Source organism: Oryctolagus cuniculus, chromosome 11 (genome assembly GCF_051225735.1).
Source record: "Oryctolagus cuniculus isolate XC-2025 breed Fujian yellow rabbit chromosome 11, ASM5122573v1, whole genome shotgun sequence".
NCBI lineage: Eukaryota > Metazoa > Chordata > Mammalia > Lagomorpha > Leporidae > Oryctolagus > Oryctolagus cuniculus.
In genome coordinates this window covers 24,608,849-24,631,553 of record NC_142877.1, presented here as the reverse complement: position 1 = coordinate 24,631,553, position 22,705 = coordinate 24,608,849, and the positions used below count along the sequence as shown (strand labels likewise).

The 22,705-nt window shown below is 51.9% G+C and overlaps 2 protein-coding genes and 1 long non-coding RNA gene across 10 annotated transcripts in view; all 3 read right to left on the bottom strand.

Moving 5' to 3' along the window:
* CDK5RAP1 (CDK5RAP1 mitochondrial tRNA methylthiotransferase) overlaps positions 1-10,073 on the bottom strand; it is a 36,158-nt gene extending 26,085 nt beyond the window's left edge. For 4 of the 8 annotated variants that reach the window (XM_002710831.6, XM_089308117.1, XM_089308116.1 and 1 more), the window contains exons 1-5: positions 9,924-10,073; positions 5,931-6,257; positions 2,922-3,025; positions 2,419-2,453; positions 1,348-1,448 (exon numbers count right to left, since the gene is read on the bottom strand). In XM_002710831.6, coding sequence (XP_002710877.4) covers positions 1,348-1,448; positions 2,419-2,453; positions 2,922-3,025; positions 5,931-6,237 — 547 coding nt within the window. In that variant the 5' untranslated portion in view covers positions 6,238-6,257; positions 9,924-10,073. Of the gene's footprint in view, positions 1-1,340; positions 1,449-1,555; positions 2,454-2,921; positions 3,026-5,930; positions 6,258-9,923 lie in introns of all 8 variants that reach the window. The other 4 variants (XM_089308119.1, XM_089308122.1, XM_089308120.1 and 1 more) reach the window with 3 other exon arrangements.
* A 49-nt stretch (positions 10,074-10,122) lies between these two features.
* Positions 10,123-11,177, bottom strand: LOC149123377 (uncharacterized). Its single transcript, XR_016216626.1, has 2 exons — positions 11,103-11,177; positions 10,123-10,196 (listed from the first exon to the last, which is right to left on the bottom strand). It is a non-coding gene; the product is annotated as an uncharacterized LOC149123377 (long non-coding RNA).
* A 4,081-nt stretch (positions 11,178-15,258) lies between these two features.
* Positions 15,259-22,705, bottom strand: part of SNTA1 (syntrophin alpha 1) — a gene marked incomplete at its 3' end in the record, with an annotated part of 30,192 nt that continues 22,745 nt past the window's right edge. The window contains 5 exon segments of the mRNA NM_001082333.1: positions 15,259-16,120; positions 16,226-16,413; positions 17,728-17,924; positions 19,622-19,752; positions 19,867-20,074. Of these exon segments, the coding sequence (NP_001075802.1) occupies positions 16,028-16,120; positions 16,226-16,413; positions 17,728-17,924; positions 19,622-19,752; positions 19,867-20,074 (817 nt within the window).

Genomic DNA, 22,705 nt, shown 5'->3' with positions numbered 1-22,705 from the left:
CCAATTCCAGGTCACGTTGACTCCAAATCAAGGGGACTCACTTAAGCATTCCATACTGGACACAAAGTTCAATACATTTTCCACAAGGTGAAATATATTAACTCAATTCTGGGACATGAGGGATACAGAATGTTTATCTCTGAAATACAGTTCCCAGCCATCTCATTCAGAATTGGAAAACAGAATGTTCTAATAATGGAGAGAAACAATTGGCTGTGCTGTCCAAACTGGTAGTGGCTATGAGCAGATGAAATGTAGCAAATGTGATGGAAGTGAAGTTTAATTTTTTTAATTAATTAATTTATTTATTTATTTGGAAGTCAGGTTTTTGTTTTTGTTTTTGTTTTTGACAGGCAGAGTGGACAGTGAGAGAGAGAGACAGAGAGAAAGGTCTTTCTTTGCCATTGATTCACCCTCCAACAGCCGGCGCACCACGCTAATCCGATGGCAGGAGCCAGGTACTTATCCTGGTCTCCCATGGGGTGCAGGGCCCAAGCACTTGGGCCATCCTCCACTGCACTCCCTGGCCACAGCAGAGAGCTGGCCTGGAAGAGGGGCAACCGGGACAGAATCCGGCGCCCCGACCGGGACTAGAACCCAGTGTACCGGCGCCGCAAGGCGGAGGATTAGCCTAGTGAGCCGCGGCGCCGGCTGGAAGTCAGAGTTACTCAGAGAAAGGAGAGACAGAGGTCTTCCATCCACTGGTTCACTCCAAGATGGCTGCAACGGCCAGAGATGTGCCAATCCAAAGCCAGAAGCCAAGAGCTTCTTTTGGGTCTCCCATAGGGATGCAGGGGCCCAAGGACTCGGGCCATCTTCTACTGCTTTCCCAGGCTGTAGCAGAGAGCTAGATCACAAGTGGAGCAGGCGGGACTCGAACCAGTGCCCATATGGGATGTCGGCACTGTAGGCAGCGGCTTTACCCAATGCACCACAGCGCCAGCCCCAGTGAAGCTTAATTTTAATGACACTTACTGGCGGCTGCCACACTGGGCGGCGCAGAGCGAGCCTTCTGTGGATGTGGTTCCCGAGTGCAGACGCAGGGTGCTGCCCGTAAACTCACACCCGTCGCCAGCCAGAGTCCACTCTGCTGTCTGTAACGCTCTGACTCGTGAGCTGCATTAGATGCCAGGAGGGATACGCCACCTCCTGAGCACCTACAAGGAACTAGGAAAAGCCCCTTTATGAGCTTTATCTCATTTAACCCTGCAGTCTCTGAGTTGCATGGGATGTGCAAAATTTCTTCACCCTCTGACGGAATCCACCAGACTCTACTGGAAACTTTACATCAAAAGCCACGGTAAGTGCGAGTCCCGAAGCTGACAAAATCTGCAAATTACCGGGTACCTAGAATCCCAATCCTCAGAGGCCCCCGGGAACGCAGCCGCTTTGTCTTCAGGGCTTTCAGCTGACGTAGGCGGTTCCAGATGGTCTGCTCAGCCTTCTCCCTGCAAAGAACGAAGGACAAAACGGAACGAAAATAAACTACTGAGCAATCAGAGAGAAAAACAATGGAAAGAAAATAAAAATCCCTTCCAACCCTTTAAATGAACACCTGTGCGCGCTTCAGACTCCGGGAACGTAGGTGGGTGCCGGGTGAAGAGCCGCCACTTGCAGTAATCCACCTTTCTCAGATTGATGCCTTCCTGCACGTCTCCTCAGCAACAATCCACTTCACAAAGCCTGCCCCAGCTCCCCTCCGCTGCAGAGTCTGTCCCCGCTTCAATGCCCTTCCAATTTTACTATACCTTTCCCTGTACTTAGCAATTTCTCCTTCTCATGGTTTGATTTGTTTACCTACCACCCTCTGCCAGAGGTTAGGGCTATGTGTGCCCTTATCAGGCTAAGCTCCTTAAAGCCAGGCTCCATGAAGGAAGGATGAATTTCTCTGTCTCCCAAAGCACCTCACTTGATAACAGCGGCAGAGGGCTCAGAACAACAATGCTGGATTAATTAACTGCTGGTACAGCCAGCGGGGGAGCATTCACTCCAGCATGCCTTGTATGCAGAACCAAAAGAAGGAAGATGGAGGCCACCGCCGCCACCGCCGCCGTGCAGAAGTCCTTCCCAGCCGGCAGCTGCGCCCCAGTCTCGGCAGCTACCTCATACACACATGCCAACAGCTGGTGACGGTGACTCAGCACTGTCTCGATCGCCACATCTAGAAAACGAGTTTGATAAGAATGCCAACCTCGTAGGGCTGTTGTGAACATTCCTTTCAACAACGCACGTGAACCATGCTCACAAGGAACGCGCACGGCATGTGCTCAGCGGACGTCGAGACCACGTGCACTGCAGGACAGCTAAGTCCTACTGACCCGGGGCCCCAGCTCACCTCCTTGGTGGCCGGCAGAGCACCGTACGCCCAGCATTACTACACAAGAGGCACTTGCTCCCTAGGAAGGAACTGACCAGTACCTGATTGAGCAGGTGACAAGCAGGATCACATCAGCCTGAACGGAGAGCAAGGAGAAAAAGCAAAATCATGACCTCTGAAATCAGCCTTGCAGCCCTTACTTTTTAATTATTGTGATAAAATATACACAACATAAAATTCATCACGTCAACTAGTAACTGTATAATTCTGTTTAGAACATTCACACTGTCAAACAACAATTACCACCATCTTTCTCCAGAACTACCTCATCTTCACACTCTAAAACTCGACGCCCATTAAATCCCAACTCTCATCTGCCCTCCTCAGGCCAATTTTTACCTGAGCTCCTTGACTGAAGGTGAGCAACCTCATAAGTTTCAAGAAGAGCTCAGAGAGAGTTCACCTCAGTCCCATAGTGCACACTTCACTCGAAGGAACTCTGCCTCCCCAGGCCGCACCTGTGCCTGAAGCTGCGTCTGAGAACTGGCACAAGTGCGGGCTCCTACAGAGCCTCGGGACCACGGAGAGGAGGAAATGCAGGTACCTCTTGCAGGTCGCTGGTCCGAAGGTAGCCACTCTTCTGCAGGATGGACCAGGCTATCTCTGTGTCATTCACGTTCATCTGGCAGCCATAGGTCTCCAGGTAGACTGCAACGAGAGGGTAAGTAGACAACAGGGCCCACGCGTCTCAGAGGGTCTCCTTCCCAAGTGCCCCAGGAGTGCCCAGGGCAACTGGTTAGCCACTCAGCCCCCTGTTGCCTCAATCCTAAAGTGCCAACAACTGCCAGATATGTTGCCAGATTAATTTCCATCTTTTAGAACAAAAGAAATAATATACGATCTACACACAATAATTTATAAGGCATTTCATGTAAATTACGGGAAAAAGAAGCCCCTGAAAAACAAGGAAACATGGTTATAACAACAATCAGAAAAGGACCATTGATAGTGTTTATCAACCTCAGGTTAAAATGAGTTCAATTCTACATATTACACACCTTCTTAAACCAGAGAGGTTGTCCAGTCTCCAGAAGTAGCAGTAATGGCCAAAGGGTATGTTAAAGCCAAAAAATAAAAATGAGGCATCTTCGAGGCCGGCACTGTGGCGCAGCGGGTTAATGCCTGGCCTGAAGCACCAGCATCCCATATGGGTGCCGATTCTAGTCCCTGCTGCTCCTCTTCCAACCCAGCTCTCTGCTATGGCCTGGGAAAGCAGTAGAAGATGGCCCAAGTCCTTGGCCCAAGTCCTTGGGCCCCTGCACCCGTGTGGGAGACCCAGAAGAAGCTCCTGGCTCCTGGCTTTGGATCAGTGCAGCTCCAGCTGTTGCGGCCATCTGGGGAGTGAACCATCGGATGGAAGACCTCTCTCTGCCTCTCCTCTCTCTCTCTCTGCCTCTCCTCTCTCTCTCTCTCTCTGCGTAACTCTGACTTTCAAACAAAATAAATCTTAAAAAAAAAAAAAATGAGGCATCTTCCTACAATAACTTAACACCACCAATGAAAGCAAGCATGGCTGCATTATGAAGTAAAACACAAATTTTGCACAGAATTTTAAGAACATGAATTTCACACTATGTAACTATGATCTGGATCAAACTTCAAACTATGTAACAAATCAACCCCTGACCCCACCAGCAGGATTTAATCTAAGACATTTCAAACAAATAAATTCCAAATGGAGTTAAAAGCTGAGTGACAAAGAACCACATGAAAGCCAATTTTTAAAAAAAGCAAGCAGGCAGAGCGTGTCACTGCACAGAGGATTAAGCTGCCACCTGTGACACTGCCATCAAGTTCAGGCTACTCCATTTCTGATCCAGCTCCCTGCTATAAACCTGGGAAGGCAGAAGGCCCAAGTGCTTGGGTCCCTGTAACCCGTGTGAGAGACCTGGATAGAGTTCCAGGCTCCTGACTTCAGCCTGGCTCAGCCCCACCCCTGCACCCATTTGGGGAAAGAATCAGCAGATGGGAGATTTGCTCACTCACTCTCTCTCTCCTCTCTGTATCACTCTGCCTTCCAAATTAATTAATTAATTAATTTTTAAAAAAAGAAAAGAGAAAGACAGCAAACAAAAAAAAGCAGGCACGTGGGGCTGGCACTGTGGCATAGCGGGTAAAGCCTCGCTTGTGACGCCAGCATCCCAAAAGAGCACCGGTTCGAGACTGGCTGCTCCACTTCTGATCCAGCTCCCTGCTAATGCACTTGGGAAAGCAGTGGAAATGGCCCAAGTCCTTGGACCACCGCACCCACATGGGAGACCAGGAAGAAGCTCCTGGCTTCAGCCTGGCCCAGTCCTGGTCATTGTGGCCATCTGGGGAGTGAACAGCAGATGGAAGATAGCTCGCTCTCTTTCTCTCTAACTCTGCATTTCAAATAAGTAAATAAATCTTTAAAAAATAAAAAGCAGGCATGCCTCAGATTTTTTTTAATTGTCCTTGCCTTACTTTCCCTGTCTAAAAAAATAAAACACCAACACTTATGTCAGAAAGGGAACAATAAATTATAAAGGACAACAAAATCCCAAGCAAGACACTTCTTGACTTACGAATTTAAACTCCTAGACATTTATTCTGGAGAAAAAGGTAGTAGAAGCAATGTAGCTATGAAGACATTTATATAACTTACTATATAAAAAACCTGGGGACCAGCACTGTGTCTCACTGGGTAAAAGCCGTGATCTGCAGAGCTAGGAGCTAGGAGCCAGGAGTTTCTTCCAGGACCCCCACATGGGTGCAGGGGCCCAAGCACTTGGGCCATCTTCTACTGCTTTCCCAGGCCATAGCAGGGAGTTGGATCAGAAGAGGAACAGCCGGGACTGGAACCGGCGCCCATATGGGATGCCAGCACTGTAGGCAGGGCTTCACCCGCTATGCCACAGCACCAGCCCCAATCAATAAATCTGTTGAAAGAATAAATTTCTACAGTACCATTATGAAGGCAGTTTTACCACATAAGATCATCTACAAATTAGAAGAGATTATAGGGTTTCCAAAGGCAACCGAAGAAGCAGAGAGAGGACTCCCAGGACTTCTGCCCCCTAGTCACGTGCGCCGACACTGTGAGTTTCTTTATGTTAATGTTCCTTGGTAGTTCCATGATTCCACATATCTAAGCGCCTTCCCACACTGCTAACCCAGGTTATAAATGGCAGAAAAGAGCAAGGCAGAAACCCAAAACAAAGATTAAAGTTGGCCGGCGCCGCGGCTCACTAGGCTAATCCTTCACCTGCGCCACCAGCACACCGGGTTCTAGTCCCGGTCAGGGCACCGGATTCTGTCCCGGTTGCCCCTCTTCCAGGCCAGCTCTCTGCTGTGGCCCGGGAGTGCAGTGGAGGATGGCCCAAGTGCTTGGGCCCTGCACCCCATGGGAGACCAGGAGAGGCACTGGGCTCCTGGCTTCGGATCAGTGTGGTGCGCCAGCCGCAGCAGCCACTGGAGGGTGAACCAACAGTAAAGGAAGACCTTTCTCTCTGTCTCTCTCTCTCTCTCTCTCACTGTCCACTCTGCCTATCAAAAAAAAGAAGAAGAAGAAGAAGAAGAAAGTAAAACCAACCTTTCCTCTGCCGTCCTCGAAGTTCGTCCGCTGTGAGATAGGGTGGCGGATCTTCCGCTTCTGGAAAAGATGGCTTCTCTTCAGAAGCTGAAGCATTCCTCAAAAAATGCTGAAAGGTGGGCCCGGCGGCCAGTCTGGAGCTGAAGTCCTTCCGAACCCCATCCTCCTGCCTCTCTGCACCTGGACACGCAGTGCCGTGGAGACGGCTGTGCGCCCTGCAGGTGCTCAGCAGCAGCCTGGACACAGAGGCCCACGGCCCCCAGTGCAGGGCCCGCTGCACTCGGAGCACACATCGTAGAGGCTGCATGGCGCTGAGCAGCCCAAAGCCTGCAAGAGAGTGACAGACACCAACATTTACTGACTACCACGTACAGGGCACTGCTCGGAGCACTTTAGACACATTCATGTATTTATTCCCTACAAAAGCCCATGAAACAGCCCGCGTCATGGCTCACTAGGCTAATCCTCCGCCTTGCGGCGCCGGCACACCGGGTTCTAGTCCCGGTCGGGGCTCCGGATTCTGTCCCGGTTGCCCCTCTTCCAGGCCAGCTCTCTGCTGTGGCCAGGGAGTGCAGTGGAGGATGGCCCAAGTGCTTGGGCCCTGCACCCCATGGGAGACCAGGAGAAGTACCTGGCTCCTACCATCGGATCAGCGCGGTACGCCGGCCGCGGCGGCCATTGGAGGGTGAACCAACGGCAAAGGAAGACCTTTCTCTCTGTCTCTCTCTCACTATCAACTCTGCCTGTTAAAAAAAAAAAAAAAAGCCCATGAAGGAAGCACTCTTAATAATTTACATTATCTTACAGGTGCAAAACTGGAGATGACATGCCCAAGATCACGCGAGGAGTGGCAGAGATGAGATGCGAGCAAGTAGTCTGTTTTCAAAACCAAGGAGTGCAAGAAGTAGGATGGGAAACCCTGACACAAGTAACAAAACAGGGGGCAGGCGCCATGGTGCACTAAGTTAATCGTCTGCCTGCGGCGCCGGCATCCCATATGGGTGCCGGTTCTAGTCCCAGCTGCCTTTCTTCCAGTCCAGCTCTCTGCTGTGGCCCGGGAGTGCAGTGGAGGATGGCCCAAGTGCTTGGGCCCCTGCACCCACATGGGAGACCAGAAGGAAGCACCTGGATCCTGGCTTCGGATTGGTGCAGCTCTGGCCATTGCAGCCACTTGGGGAGTGAACCAACGGAAGGAAGACCTTTCTCTATCTCTCTCTCACACACTGTCTGTAACTCAGTCAAATAAATAAATAAAATCTTTTAAAAAAATAACAAAAACAGCACATTGGGCCAGAATGGTTGCAGAGCGCTAAGCATACTGCCTCACTAAATCTCCACAGCAACCTTCTGAACCTAGACAACAGGGAACATTGTTCTCTCCATTTACAGACGAGGAAGTAGGCAAAGCAAGGCTGAGGAACTCACCTGAGCTCCTACAGCCAGTAAGCAGTAGAGTCAGGACTCAAATGAGCACCCGTCTGACTGCACATCTGGGTCCCATGGCCACCTTGCTCCACTGCCCCCTGCTACTGTAAAAACTACTTACTGTCTGACAGCATGCATCTCCCTTCAAGGTCCTTCAAAAACAAAACATGTAATGCCGGGCACTGAGTGCCTGATCAGTGGCTCCTTCCACCTTCCTTCAAAGTCTCAAACTACTGCCCTCACATTCCCCATCCCCACCCTTCTCACTAGGTTATGGGAAATGGCGCAACCTTTATAGACGACAATGTGTCACTTTCCATCAAAATTACAAACACACAAACCCTTTGACCAAACAGTCTGTTCCGAGGTGTTTATCCTACAGATATACTCATTTGCAAAATGACCAGTGTACGCTATAAAGATAATCAATGCTGCCATGTTTCTAATAGCAAGGGAATGTAAAAGATCTATATGTTATCATAAGGGATTAAATAAATTCTGATACATCCATGCAATGGAGTAAGATGCACCTGCTAGGCAGTGAAGTTGAATCTACCTACACCTGACAAAGGTGAGGAAGCGAAGTGATCAACACCTAGTATGCTACACTTGAGTGTGTGGGGAAAGAGGGCAGGGATACTGAGGCACACATCTATGATCACACACAATCTCCAGGCTGCCTAAGAAACAGTAGCTGCGTCCCAGGAAGGGACTTAGGTGACTAAGGTACAGGAGATGGAGACAGACTTTTCACTAATATTCTTTTTTTTTTTCTTAAAGATTTATTTATTTATTTGAAAGTCAGAGTTACACAGAGAGAGAAGAGGCAGAGAGGTCCTCCATCCGCTGGTTCACTCCCCAATTGGCCACAACACCCGGAGCTGCTCCAATCTGTAGCCAGGAGCCTCCTCCAGGTCTCCCACACAGGTGCAGGGGCCCAAGGACTTGGGCCATCTTCTACTGCTTTCCCAGCCCACAGCAGAGAGCTGGATCAGAAGAGGAGCAGCTGGGACTGGAACTGGTGTCCATATGGGATGTCAGCACTGCAGGCAGCGGCTTTACCCGCTACATCACAGCGGCAGTCCCCACTAATATTCTTAATGGACCCTTACTGACAGCCTGACTGCCTCACTCCAGCCACACCAAGCTCTTCATATCCACCCTTAGTGGTTCACAGGCTTCTCCACACATTCTTCTCTCCGGCTGGTATATCCTCCCTCTGGTGGCCTCGCCAACTCCTATGCCACCTTTGGGTCTCTGCTTCCTCCTGGAAGGCTGCCCTGACCACCAACCTCCAAGTCTAGATTGGGATTTTTCTGCAGAATCCCAAAGCTCTCTTCTAACTTTGCATCACAAGACTCAGCACACCTCATTGTTAGTTACTGCGTACACTTCTGCCGTTCATGAAATGGGAAAGAAATCCCATTCATTTCTACACCCTCGGCAGCTCCCGGATCCAGAACTCCTTGGCAGTACTAGTAAATGGTTTACGCCAAGTGCTGTGTGTGCACAATGAGCAAATGGCCCGTTATCTTTCCAAGATCCCCTGGTGTATCTGCTACCAGCACTCCGGGCAGGAATAACGCTATCGTCCTCTCAAGCAACCAGGGAACAACAGACTTTCAGTGCGAGCTTTGAAATCACCCACTTCTGCACCTTAATCACTGGGTGAACTTTGGCCAAATTCCTGTCTCTTGGCCATCAACTCCACACCTGTAAAATAAGAATAAAAGTAGGACCTGTTCCCCAGAGTTGCTGTGAGAACTACAGGTGCTAAACCCCAACTCGGCACACAGAAAGCGTTCCGAAACCAGCCGTTCACAGGGCACACCTCCGTTCACGGGGCTATCAGAGCACCCTGATTGACAGCTTGCTCCCTGGGGTCAGAATCTGGCCCCCTGCGGCCCAGTCAGGAAACCCTGGGCACCTGTCCTAAGCTCTGTCAGCCTCCATTCCTGCAAGTGTGAAACGGGGACATCGGCGCCTGTGTTTCCAGCTCCGTGCTGAGGCTCACACGCGGTAATGCAAGCAAGGTGCTCTGCATAGCACCCTGGAGGAGCCGCTGTGGAAGCTCAAACATTAATTTTGGGCTGAGCCAGGCCCAGCCCCGGCCCCCGCAAGCTTTTGGGAAGTGAACCTGCTGATGCGAGCCCTCTTTCTCGCTCTCGAATAAGAATATTCTTTAAAAAATCAATTTTAGCGATGGCAATGACGATGGGGCAACAGCCTATTTTACGGGATGAAAACAAAGCGCTGGACGCGCTGCCAAGCGCTTCGCGTGGACCACGGCATCCTCAAAGCAACCCTGTGAGGCAGGTTCCACCGTCATCCCCACTTCGCGAGTGATGAAGCCAGCGCGCGCAGAAGGGAAGAGGGTGACTTTCCCACCGCCAAAAAGGAGTAGGCTGCGGGACTGGGGTATAACCCAACAGTCCGACTCCAAGCCCGCAACCAAAGGACCGCACCACCCTCCCCTAGAGGCCCGCGCACTGCCAGGGACGAGTGCACCAGCGGACCCTGCCACAGCCACTGGCAGACGCGCAGCCACCACCGCCAGAACGCCCTCACCTCTCACAGCGTGGGGCGCAGCTCCCGCGGCGGAAGTTCACTCGGCCATCGCGATCCACCACCCTCCACAGTCCCCCCCGCCGCGTGCACACCACAGCAGGATCGTTCCGCCGCGACTTCCGTCCGAGATGTCCCAACGGAAGTGCCCCCTCTATACGGTCCGGGTGGACTCAAAACTTCCGGCTTTCAAAAACTTCGTAGGTTCGCTGACCTTTTATGGTATCCATCGCCGACGTGGGCTTGTTGAAGAGTGGTGAATGCGAATTAAATATGCTGAAAATGTGAAATACACACCAGATATTGAATAAAAATGTAAACTATCTCATCCATTTTGTGTTGATTACGTGTTGTAATAATATTCGGGATATAGTGAATCAAATAAATATATCACTTGAGTTAATTTCACCTGTTTTTACTTTTTTAACGTGGGTTCTAGGAAATTCTAAATTTTCTTTAATTTTTATTTATTTGAAAGAGAAGAGGAAAAAGAGAGAGAGAGAGAGAAGAAAAGAGAGAGAGGGAGAGAGAGGTCTGTCATCCAATAGTTCATTCCCTAAATGCCTGCAACAGCTGGGACTAGGCCAGGTGGAAGCCAGGAGACAGGAACTCCATCCGGGTCTCCCATATGGGTGGCAGGGACCCAAGTACTTGGGCCATCATTGAGTGCCTGCCAGAATGCACATTAAGCAGGAAGCTGAATTGGAGGCAAAGTTGGGACTCCACTCCCGGCACTCCCATATGGGTTGCAAGCGTCCCAAATCAGGTGTCTTAACTCCTGTGCCAAACACACACCTCGGCTAAGAAATTTTGAATCACATGTGTATCTCACACTCTAGTTCTACTGGACACAGTTAATGACTTCCCCATTCACATCTCTAGCCTGGACCTCCCTGGAGGTCCAGGCTCTCGGCCCAGTTCCTCACGTGGCAGTTCCCCTTGGGCATCTAATAACTATTTCTCATTACTCTTTATTTCCACACAAAATCGGCGCTCAAAACCTATCCCTGCTAGCCTGCCTCATCTCAGTGAGCAACCCAGCCATCCTCCCAGTTTCTCTAGGGGGAACAAGAGTCAGTTTTGTGTCCCCTCCCTCAGCCTCCACAAGTATTGCCAGCTCTAATTCCACAAGGTTTCAAATTACCCAACTTCCCATTTGTTAGGAAAATTGCGCAGTTTTACCTATGGCGCGATCTACACCCTGACACCATCCTAGGCTGTAGCCCCGGCCGCCATTGCTGGAAGCCAGGTGGCCACATGGTCCAACCACTGGTGTCAAGCTCCACCCCCATCCTAATGGGATTCACTGCTCCTGCTTCCCTGCCCACCCTGCGGCAAAGTTTTAAAAGGACCTGTTCCTGCTCTCTCACTTGCTCTTCTCTGCACTCTCTGTTCTCCTCTCTCCCCCTCTCGTCTCTCTCTCTTCTCTCCTCACTAGCTCCTCTCTCCTCTCTTTTTTGCCCTCTTAGCCCCTTCTCTCCAGTCTGCTGGGTTTTCCCCAATAAAGCCTCCCCCTTATTCAGGTGTTTGGTGTGTTTTGTGACGGCCTAACACCATTGGCCACCATTATCTCATCAAAAGCCATTACAATAGCCTAAATATTTGTTGAATGAATACGTGATTCCTTTCTGTCTTTTTTTTATTTATTTAATGAACATAAATTTCCAAAGTACAGCTTATGGATCCTTTCTGTCTTAATCTGGGTTCCCATGGGTCAATAGGCTAATCCGCCACCTGCGGCGCCGGCACACCGGGTTCTAGTCCCAGTCGAGGTGCCGGATTCTGTCCCGGTCGCTCCTCTTCCAGTCCAGCTCTCTGCTATGGCCCAGGAAGGCAGTGGAGGATGGCCCAAGTCCTTGGACCCTGCACCTGCATGGGAGACCAGGAGAAGCACCTGGCTCCTGGCCGGCTGCAGCGGCCATTGGGGGGTGAACCAATGGAAAAAGGAAGACCTTTCTCTCTGTCTCTCTCACTGTCCACTCTGCCTGTCAAAAAATATATATATATATATTATTCTCAGGGGGCCAGCGCTGTGGCGCAGTGCGTTAAAGCCCTGGCCTGGAACGCAGGCATCCCATATGGGCACCAGTTCTAGTCCCAGCTGCTCCTCTTCCAATCCAGCTCTCTGCTGTGGCCTGGGAAAGCAATAGAAGATGGCCCAAGTCCTTGGGCCCTTGCACCCGCGTGGGAGACCTGGAAGAAGCTCCTGGCTCCTGGCTCCTGGCTTTGGATTGGCGCAACTCCGGCCATTGCAGCCATCTGGGGAGTGAACCAGCGGATGGAAGACCTCTCTCTCTCTCTCTCTCTCTCTCTACCTCTCTGAAATCTTAAAAAAAAAAAAAAAAGTTTTCAGGAAACACAGATTAGGGTAGCAAGGAGAAAGATGGGGAGGGTAGAGAACTAATAAACAGATCTCAAGCAGGTTTCTTGCATGCACCTGGGTTTCAATCCTGCTGGGAAACTCTGAGAAACAGTGTAGAGCCTGATGGCTACTGCTAGGTGTCAATCTGACTGTGTTGCAAGCTGCCCATGGTTAAGCGGTTATTTCTGGTGTATCGGTGACCTGCATTGCATCCATGCGGGAGACCCAGAAGACGCTCCTGGCTTTGGATCAGATCAGCTTCAGATCAGCTCAGCTCCAGCAATTGCAGCCAATTGGGGAGTGAACACCTCTCTCTCTCTCTCTCTCTCTCTCTCTCTCTCTCCTCTCTCTCTCTCTCTCCTCTTTCTGTGTAACCCTGACTTACAAATAACCTTTTTAAAAATTATTTTAAAAATAAATGAGGCCCAGAGACACCCTTCACACCTTCTACTATGTGAGAACACAGTGAGAAGACACTGCCTATGAACCGGAAACGGAGTTCTCCCCAGATGTGAATTCTGCTGGCACTATTATCTTGGACCTCTTAACCTCCAGAATTGCGAGAAATAAATCATTGTAGTTATAGGTCACTCAGGTTAGATATTCTTGCGAGAGCAGTGCAAACAGATCAGGAATAATCCCATTGCCCATGTCTCTGGAGAACATCACCATGACTTGTTTGGGCCAATGAGTATAGACAAGATGACGTAAATATGCCTGTGCACATTTACCCTTTTTTGCACTCCAGGGACCTGCTGAGGTTGGCATTGGGCTTTCCACCCATCGTTGCAGCTGCAGCTGGGTGAGGCTTTCATCTTCAGATGGACACCCGCTTCAGTGTCTCCTGACAGAAACCTCCTCTAGGTTTCCGGAGCACACCACCGCCCATCAGCCTGTCTGCCATCTCCACGTGTCTGCCCGAGTGGAATCACCCATTTGATTGTGGAGGCTGATTTTGCTTCTCCCTGTGTGCTGCTTTGTTGTTTTGCAGTAGAATGCACACCTAGAATATAACTGGAAATATCTAACCGTGCAGAAGAGGAGCTAGTGCTGAAGGAAAAATGGGCGAGAACTCGGATCCCACGAGTGCTGGGATCCCATCGATACATGGCAATGGCAGGACAGGATCTCAAAGATCTGCCCAGCACTCTACAGACAGGATCTGGCCAGGACAAGGACAAGTGGAACTTCTCAAAGTCAATTCTCCGTAACAATGAAGTATTCTACAGGATTCTTTGGTTCCCATTATTGTGGAAACTTCTGATGAATTTCTTGTCTTGCTCTCAGCTGCATCACCTCCAGTCCCATGGACTAGCACAGAGCAGGCACATACAAATCCTTCTCAGATGAACAGCGGGAAGCAGACAGATGAGCCCATGGAGGGAGATGAGAGCAAAATCAGAATGTCTCTGCTCCACTGCCTCTCCCCAGGTCTCCAGTACCCATATTCTAGAACCTGCTGGGGTTCTGGCACACTACAGAACTCATGCACCAAGATCCTCACGTGGAGGCTCAGTTGGAACTGTTAGTCCATCGTCATAGTGCTAGCCACATGTGGCTACCAAGCACTTGATACACAGCTAGTGTGAGTGAACTGTAGTTTTAATTGATTAAAATTAAAAATCTGACCAACAATTTAGTTATTGAAAGACTTTAGGATGTTCAGAACAACATGCTATATGGTGCTCCTTTTTTTTTTTAACTGTAAATGTTATAAATCTAAATGCATATAAAGGATCTCTAATGAAAATTTGGCACCTGAATAGAGAAGTGCTGTAGGTATAAAATACACACTGGAGGGCCGGTGCTGTGGCGTAGCAGGTAAAGCCAACTGCCGCCTTTGACACCTGCATCCCATGTGGGCACCAGTTTGAGCCCCAGCTGCTCTACTTCCAATCCAGCTTCCTGCTAATGTGCCTGGGAAATCAGTGGAGGATGGCCCAAGTGCTTGGGCCCCTGCACCCACATAGGAGACCTGGATGAAGCTCCAGACACCTGGCTTCGGCCTGGCCCAGTCCTGGGTTTTGCAACCATTTGGGGAGTGAACCAGTGGATGGAAGATCTGTCTCTAACTCTTACCTTTCAAATAAATAAAATAAATCCTTAAAAAATATACTGGATTTCAAAAATTTAGTAAAAAAAAGGAATATTAGAAATATTAAACATCTCATTAATAAATTTTTATATTCTGTGTTATCTTTAAAAAAATAAATTTTTATATTATGTGTTGAAGTGATGATGTTTTGGATATATTGGGTTAAATATTCACATCAGGACTGGCACCATGGCATAGTAGGTTACACCTCCCACTGTAGTGCCAGCATCCCATATGGGCACCAGTGCTAGTCCCGGCTGCTCCACTTCTGATCCAGCTCTCTGCTGTGGCCTGGGAAAGCAGTGGAAGATGGCCCAAGTGCTTGAGCCCCTGCACCTGTGTGGGAAACCCGGAAGAAGCTCCTGGCTTCTGGCTTTGGATCCAGCCATTGTGGCCATTTGGGGAATGAACCAGCAGGTGGAAGACTTTTCTCTCTGTCTCTGTGTGTGTGTGTGTGTGTCTGTAACTCTGTTTCCCAAATAAATAAATAAATAAATCTTTTTAAAAATAAATGTTCACATAATTTTCACTTTTTAAAAATTTATTTGTAAATATAGCTACTGGAAATTTTTATTTTTTTAAATTTTATTTACTTGAGAGGCAGAGAGATAGACAGAGTTCCCATCCACAGGTTTACTTCCCAAGCACAGACAATGGCCAGGATTGGGCTAGGGCCAAAGCCAGGAGCCAGGAATGGAATTCAGGTCTCCCATGTAGGTAGCAAGAATCCAATTACTTGGGCAATTACCACTGCCTCCCAGGGTCTGCATTAGCAGGAAGCAGGAGTCAGGAGCCAGAGCCAGGAATCAAGCCCAAGATACTCTGATGTGGGACACAGACAGCTCAACCACCAGGTCAAACATCCAGAAAACTTTAATTATATCTACGAGTCACACCACACTTCTACTGGCTGGTAATAACTCCCGACCCCCAGAGCCAGCGAGACAACAAACACTGCTCCAGGCAGTCACGCCTCAGAACAACCAGTGCACGCCTTTGGGGCCCTCGGTTGAAGGTCTGCTCTTGCCCGGGGGAGGGGCTCCAGTCCTTGGCCTGGGCCGTCTTGGACCGCGGGAGCCAGCACAGGGCCCAGAGGTCGCGCACAAACCACAGACACCGGAACAGGCTGCTTATGTGCTTGCAGGTGTTTATTTATCCAAGAACGAGAGAGAGAGAGAGAGAGAGAGAGAATGAAGAGAGAAACCAGAGACCCCAAGGTGGTGGGACGGAGGGGACAATGAGCAAAAAGGCTTCCGTTCTTTCTCCTGCCACTGACCCCGGGGGACTCCGACTTCGGAAGGGGCCTCTGGGAGCAACTCGGGGACTTGCTGGAGGCCTGGCAGTTCAGCTGCTGTGCGGAGTCAGGATCCCCACAGGGGCAGGTCCCAGGCTCGGAATGGCTTCTATGTACGTAAAATCTCTCTCTGCAAAAGGCACTGGTGGAGGGGGCAGCGGGCAGGCCACCCCAGCACAGGCAGGGTCCAGTGAGTCCGTCCCCAGACCAGTCCAGGCTCCCTCAAGGGCTGGCTCTCTGAGCACCTCGCTCCTCCCCTCTCCCTCCCCGCAGCCCTGGGGTGAGTGGTCAGTGGAGGGCCAGGTCAGGCCACGTGGTGGACACCCCCTCTTCAGGGCTGGTGCATCCGGCGACTTCTAGGCCAGCAGCCCCAGGCGGGTGACTTTGGCCGAGAGGAAGGAGTGGATGATGAAGACCATGGTTTTGGGACACGAGTGCAGGTCCAGCTGCTGCAGGGAGAAGGAGAGAAACCTCAGAGGCCCTGTCCGGGCCCGGCCTCCGGGACAGCAGAGCCCTCCTCCTCCCCAGGCTGCAGGGGGAGCCCCTCCACTCACGATCTCGCCTTCAGCACCACCGAAGTCCAGGAAGAGGAGACTGGCACCGTCATCTGAGGACATCTGCAGCTTCTCGAAGGGCTGTCGGAGCAGCACGGCTCGGGCGGCGCCAGGCTCAGCCGCCCACAGCGTGAAGCCCTTGTCAATGTGCACAGAGAGGTTGCAGGGGCGGCCATTCCACGTGCAGGCTGCAGGGGCAGGGGGCGCGTGGGTACAAGGACAGCCGGCACCTCAGAGACCACAAGCCCTGCTCCCACCTGCGGTCCCCATGATGGGAAGTTCACGGCCGGTCACGACCGCTGTCCACCCACCACGCACAGTCACCCCACCCTAACATACAGAAATAGGGCCCATAGGGGCTGGCACGGTGGCATAGCAGGTACAGCCTCTGCCTGCGACGCTGGCATTCCATATATTCTGACTGCTCCACTTCTGATCCTGCTCCCTGTTAATGGCCTGGGAAAAGCGCAGGGGATGGCCCAAGTATTTTGGGCTCCTGTCATACATGTGAGGGACCCAGATGAAGCTCCTTCTCCTGGCTTCAGACTGGCTCAGCCCTGGCCATTTCAGTCATCTAGGGACTGAATCCGCAGATAAATATTTCTCTCTCTCTCTCTCTCTCTCTCTCTCTCTCTCTCTCTCTTCGTACCTCTCTGTAACTTTCAAATAAACAAATAAATCTTTTTAAAAACAAGAAAAAATAAATGTTAAAAAAAAAAAAGCAAGAAGGGGCCAGCGCTGTGGTCTAGTGGGCGAAGACCCAACCTGCAGCGCTGTTATCCTAAGTGGGTGCCAATTCTACTCCCAGCTGCTCCTCTTCCAATCCAGCTCTCTGCTGTGGCCTGGGAAAGCAGTAGAAGATGGCCCAAGTCCTTGTGCCCCTGCACCCACGTGGGAGACCCTAAAGAAGCTCCTGGCTCCTGGCTTCAGATCGGCTTAGCTCCGGCCATTGTGGCCATTTGGGGAGTGAACCAGCAGATGAAAGACTTTTCTCTCTGTCTCTCCCTCTCTCTATAACTCTACCTCTCAAATAAATATATAAAATCTTAAAAAAAAAAAAAAAAAAAAACCAAGGAAATAGAAGCTGTACCCACTTCTAGTCCCACTTGCAGCAGTACCATGAGGAGCAAGAAGGAGATTAAAATGTGTCACAGACAGGAGCACCACTCCTGGCAAAGGCACCAAGGACCTACCAGGCGTGGTCTTAGAGCCCTTGGAAACCTGTGGAATAGCCCAGTTGAATTTAAATTTTATATAAGCAAGGGACAACTCAGACAGCCAAAGACAGCATTCGTGATGTGAAATTCAGTTTTAGCTGGAAGGCCTGCATTTTATCCCCGTGAGCCCCTCACGGGCTCACCGGCAGACTCCCCAGGGGCACTGGCAGGGGCAACAAGCCACGCTCTACCCACTCCTGCAGCACCCTGAAGAAGGACGCCTGCCTGCCCCTGGGGACGGGAGCCTTATGACTGCGGGGGCACGCCTAGACCCACCGAGCGCACCTGTAGACACCTCCTGCACACCCTCGGCAGCCCGGTGACAGCCGTCCACCAGCTGGCGGGTCCAGGCAGCCAGCTCCTGCGGTGACTCCACGCTGAACAGGTGCGTGTCCACCCCGTGGCGTGTGCCCGTGCGCAGGGCAAAGGAGAGCTCTGCATCGTAGGGCACGGAGCCCTTCGAGGGGCCTGAGTGCACCAGCCTGCGGGGCAGAGGGCAAAGTGAGGCGCTGTGAATGCGTTACCATCTAATGCGTCAGGGGGCACTGACCAACCCAGAGGGCACCTCTCGCGCCACGCTCGCCCTTGCTCCCTCCATGCAGCCCAACTGGCGTCCTCGCACACACCAAGCACACACCTGCCTCGCCACCTCTGCACATGCGTTCCCTCCCTCCCTGGCCATCTTCCCCCAGAGGCTGCGTGGTCCACTCCCTCGCTTCCCTCAGATCTTCGCTCAAGTGTCACCTCCTCTGAGAAGCCTTCCCTGGTCTCACAGCACGCTTGTCACTCACTAGCCTCACTTTCCATCAGGGCACCGGAAGCCGTACTTGGTGTTTCCATGTTTTGGTTGTGTCTTGACTGTGACTCTCACTACTTTGTCAGCTAGGATAGAAACGTTTCTGTTTTGTTCACCACGGTATTCACAGTAATGGAGACCAGGCCTGGCACACAGCAGCTGCTCAGGAAACAACCTGTTGCCTAAACTAACACAGCCCTTGATCAGGTAGGCCATCCGTGGCCCACTCGGCCCTCCCGGGCAGCAGCAGGCTCCCTTCACGTGGGCCAGAGTCCAGCCCGAGTTAAGAGACACAGGCGACAAGGGGCCCTGACCCGCAGCCTCTCACCTGCTGTGTGGACTTGGGAAGCTCACTGCCCCTCTCTGAGTCCTGGCCCGCAGGTCTCTCTGCTCCTCACTCCACCTCTTCTCTCTCTGATATCCTCACTTGGAGCCGCTGCTGACGCCCAGTCTCCCACATCCCGGCCTGAGCTGCAGACCCACGAGTCCACAAGCTTCCTATGAGGACCTGACTCAGCACCTGCCCATCCCCCACCCCCAGACACAAGCTGCAAACCTCCCATCCATCCTGGACACCTCCCTCACCCTGCCCATCTGGCAAGCCCTGGCCCTGTTAATTTCACCACCCCTGTGTTTTCCAGTGCGAATGCTGCCTTTCTTCTCCATCTGCTGCCTCCGCCCACCTCCCTCTCCCCCAGCACCAGGCTCTCTCCTTCGGGAAGGCAGCCTCCCCACGCCTGTGCCACGTGGCAGCCTTGGGCATTCTGTTGAAACCGCCTGAGTCCCCGGGTCCCTGCCCTTGCACACTGCCTGCCGCAGCTCTGCTGGGGGGGGGGGGGGGGCGCCTCGCAGTCCTTAACCAGGCGATCTCTGGGAGATCAGGCCCTGCCAGGTCTCCGTCTCTGTGCTGCCAGTTCCCCACACAAGTCCGCGCAGTGGTGAGAGTGCGCTCGGAGCTCCGTGACCAGGCTGCAGCCCTCCATGCCTCTGCACCGGGACCCTGAAGTGCTCTCTGCACGAGATGCTTTCCATCTAGCAAAGTCCCGCCTTGCTGGCCAGGCCGTTCCGTGCTCAGAGGCTCCTCCAGCCCTGCACCTAACAGTCAGCCCTGGTCTGCTTCCCCTGCTAGACTGCATTCTTCCTGAGGCTGAGATTGCTGGGGGCAGCTCCAAGTGCCCCAGGCCACGCAGCATCGGCTGTGAGGGTCAGTGGAGGAGGGACCTCACTTCCTCCTGTTCCAAACTCTGATTTCACAGATGAAGAAACTGAGGCCCAGCCGGGGCAAAGGTCACCTGGGGACTAACCCTGGGCAGAACACGGCTGGCGTCCCCAGCTTCTGGGGCCCAGCCAGAGCATCTCCCCCAGAGCTCTGCCCTTGGATACCTCGTGGCGATGAGCGGGGCAGTACGGGCCGGCCGGCTCAGGGCCTCCCGGGTCTGGGGGAGACCACCGTAGAGGAGCAGCTCCTTTTCTGTCAGCAAGGCCAGGGTTGGGGCTGTGCCCCCGCTGGGCAGCTGCAAGGGACAAACAGCAGTGAGGAGGGGTGGGGGCTACAGAGGGGTAAGATGACAAGGGTACTGAGGGAGCGGGAGAGGGAGGGATGGGTCGGTCCCCAGCCCAGCAGGCACCTGCTCAGTCAGCCAGCCAATCTGCTTGATGTCCTGGCTCCCAGCTGGACTGGAAGCTGCCAGCAGTGCCTGGAGCTCGTCCTTGACCCAGGGCAGCAGAGCGTTGATCTGGGCTTGGATGGCACCGGCCCACGACCTCGCACTAGCCTCATCCTTGGCTCTCAGGAAGATGGTGTCTTGGCCATCTGCTGAACAGATCTCTAGGTACCTGCAGGCACAAATTGGGGCGGGGGGGGAGGGAATGGCCTAGCCACAGGGCTGCACCTGCCCTGAAATCTGCCCCCAAAACTCCACCCGTTGCCAAACCAGGAGAAGCCAAAAAAGATGTCCATGAGAGACTCAGGACAACACCAGCTGCTGGGGCTCCTGTCGAGTTACCAAGGCCTCGTGGGGGCCGAGGATAGGAGACTCCTGCCGCACGTGCACACTCCCACATACACATAGGGCACACACACTGGTTAGGAGCCCGAATGATTACTGTACGAGCATTTGTGATCCTGCCCTTTTCTCTGGTTTCTATGGAGGATTCTCTCGCTGGAACCGCTCCAAAGCACAGAAGCAAAGTAATTCACTCACAAGGAGTTGGGGAGAGGATGGAAGAGGCTTGAGTTGCCTGGTCTGCGTGACACATCTCTGGGGCAAAGGAGTAGGGAGAAAGGACAGGCCAGCACCATGTAGGCAAAGGCAGGAGGAAGGGTTTCGGGGAAACAGCAGGAGAAAGAGAGAAAGGATCCCTGTCCTGGGCGCCAGCACTGTGGTGCACCTGTGTCAGCTAGGGGCACCCACATCCCAAATCAGAGCGCCTGGTTCAAGTTCCCCCAATTCCATGCATCAGCTCCAACTTCTTGCTAATACACCTGGGAGGCAGCAGGTGAGGGCTCAAGGACTAGGGTTCCTGCCACCCACACGAAAGACCCGGCCTGGCCCCCAGCCCTGGATGTTGTGGCCATTTGGGGAGTGACCCAGTGAGTGGAAGCATTCCGTTCTCTCTCTCTCTCTCCTCCTCCTCCCCCCGCCCCGTAACTCTACCTTTCAAATATAAAACTGTTTTCAAAAAGAAAAAAGAAAAAATGCTCATTCAGCCCCTAGCTGTTCCAACCATCCCAACAGAGGTACCAGGCAGGTGGGGAAGCAGCATCTTGGGCTTTATGCCCCAGCAAACAGCACAGAGAGAACTGGCCGAAATAGTCCCCATTACAGAACTGTGAGAAAATAAGAATTATTTTCTCTTTAAAAAAGATTTATTTGTGTTTTTAAAAGGCAGAGCTACTGGTGGGGGGAGAGACTCGTCCCGTTCTGGGGCCAGGAGGGAGTCAGACGCTAAGAACTCCACTTAGGTCTCCCACCTGGGTGGCAGGGGCCCTGACACTTGGGCCGCCTTCCACTGCTTCCCAGGCACATCAGCAGGAGGGAGCTGGATCAGAAGCGGAGCAGCCGGCTCTCCAGCTGGCACTCACACGGGATGCCAAGCAGCACAAGCAGCAGCCTAACTGCTGCACCACAACACGAGCCCCAGTTCTTTTCTTCACACGTGTTCATCTCTTAAGTTTGTTTATTTGGTGGAGGGAGAGAGACAGGCATCTACTGGTTCTATCCCCAAATGCCCACAATAGCCAGGGATAGGCCACGTTCAAACCAGAAGCCAGGCACTCCCTCCAGGTCTCCCACATGAGTGGCAGAAACCCAAGCACTTGAGCTAGCATCTGCTTCGTCCTAGGACACAGCACTCGCCCGTTTTCTTGCTTACAGCAAGAGATAAACAAAATGCCAGGGGAAATGTCCCTTTGCCTTTTGCTCCTTCTTGTCTGGAATATGGACACTATTCTTGGAGGTACAGCTACCAGACTACTCTAGGAAAGAGGAAATCAGTAATAAAAAGGCAGAGGACGAAGGAGGAAGCTCATCGCAGCCTATACAGCTGACCCCTGGACTTCTTTTTGTTATTTTTTTTTTTTGGAGGCGGGCGTTGTTTGTTTGTTTAAAGATGTATTTTTTTGTTTGAAAGGTAGAGTTACAGAGAGGCAGAGACAGAGAGAGAAAGAGAGAAAGGTTTTCCATCCGCTGGTTCACTCCCCAGATGGCCGCAACGGCCGGAGCTGGGCCAATTCAAAGCCAGGAGCCTCCTCCAGGTCTCCCATGCAGGTGCAGGGGCCCAAGGACTTGGGATATCTTCCATTGCTTTTCCAGGCAGTAGCAGAGAGCTGGATCTGAAGTGGAGCAGCCGGGACTTGAACCAGTGCCCATATAGGATGTCGCACTGCAGGCGGCAGCTTTACCACTACATCACAGTGTCGGCCCATGGACTTCTTTTTAAGCATGTAGGAAAATAAACCCTTCATTTACTTAACCCACAGCTTCTTAGGGGTTCTATACTTGCAGCCCAATACAATCCTAACACAAAGTAAAAGTTTAGGAGCTGGTGTTGTGGTGTAGCAGGTTAAGCCACTAACTGGTATGCTGGCATCCCATATGAATGCAGGTTCAAGTCTGGCTGTTCCACTTCCCTTCCAGTTCCTGCTAACGTGCCTGGGAAAGCAGTGGAAGATGGCTCAAGTGCTTGGGCCCCTGTTACCTACGTGTGAGACCTATATGAAGTTCTAGGCCCCTGGCTTCAGCCTGGCCCAGTTCCAGCAGTTGTGGCTATTAGAGTGAACCAGCAGATGGGAGATCTCGTTATATCTCCCTCTCTGTCTCTGAAACACTGCTTTTCAAATAAATAAATAAATATAAAGAAAAAGTAGGGGCCAGCCCTGTGGTATAGAGGGTAAAGCTACCACCTGCAGTGTTAGCATCCCATATGTGCACCAGTTTAAGTCTCAGCTGCTCCACTTCTGATCCA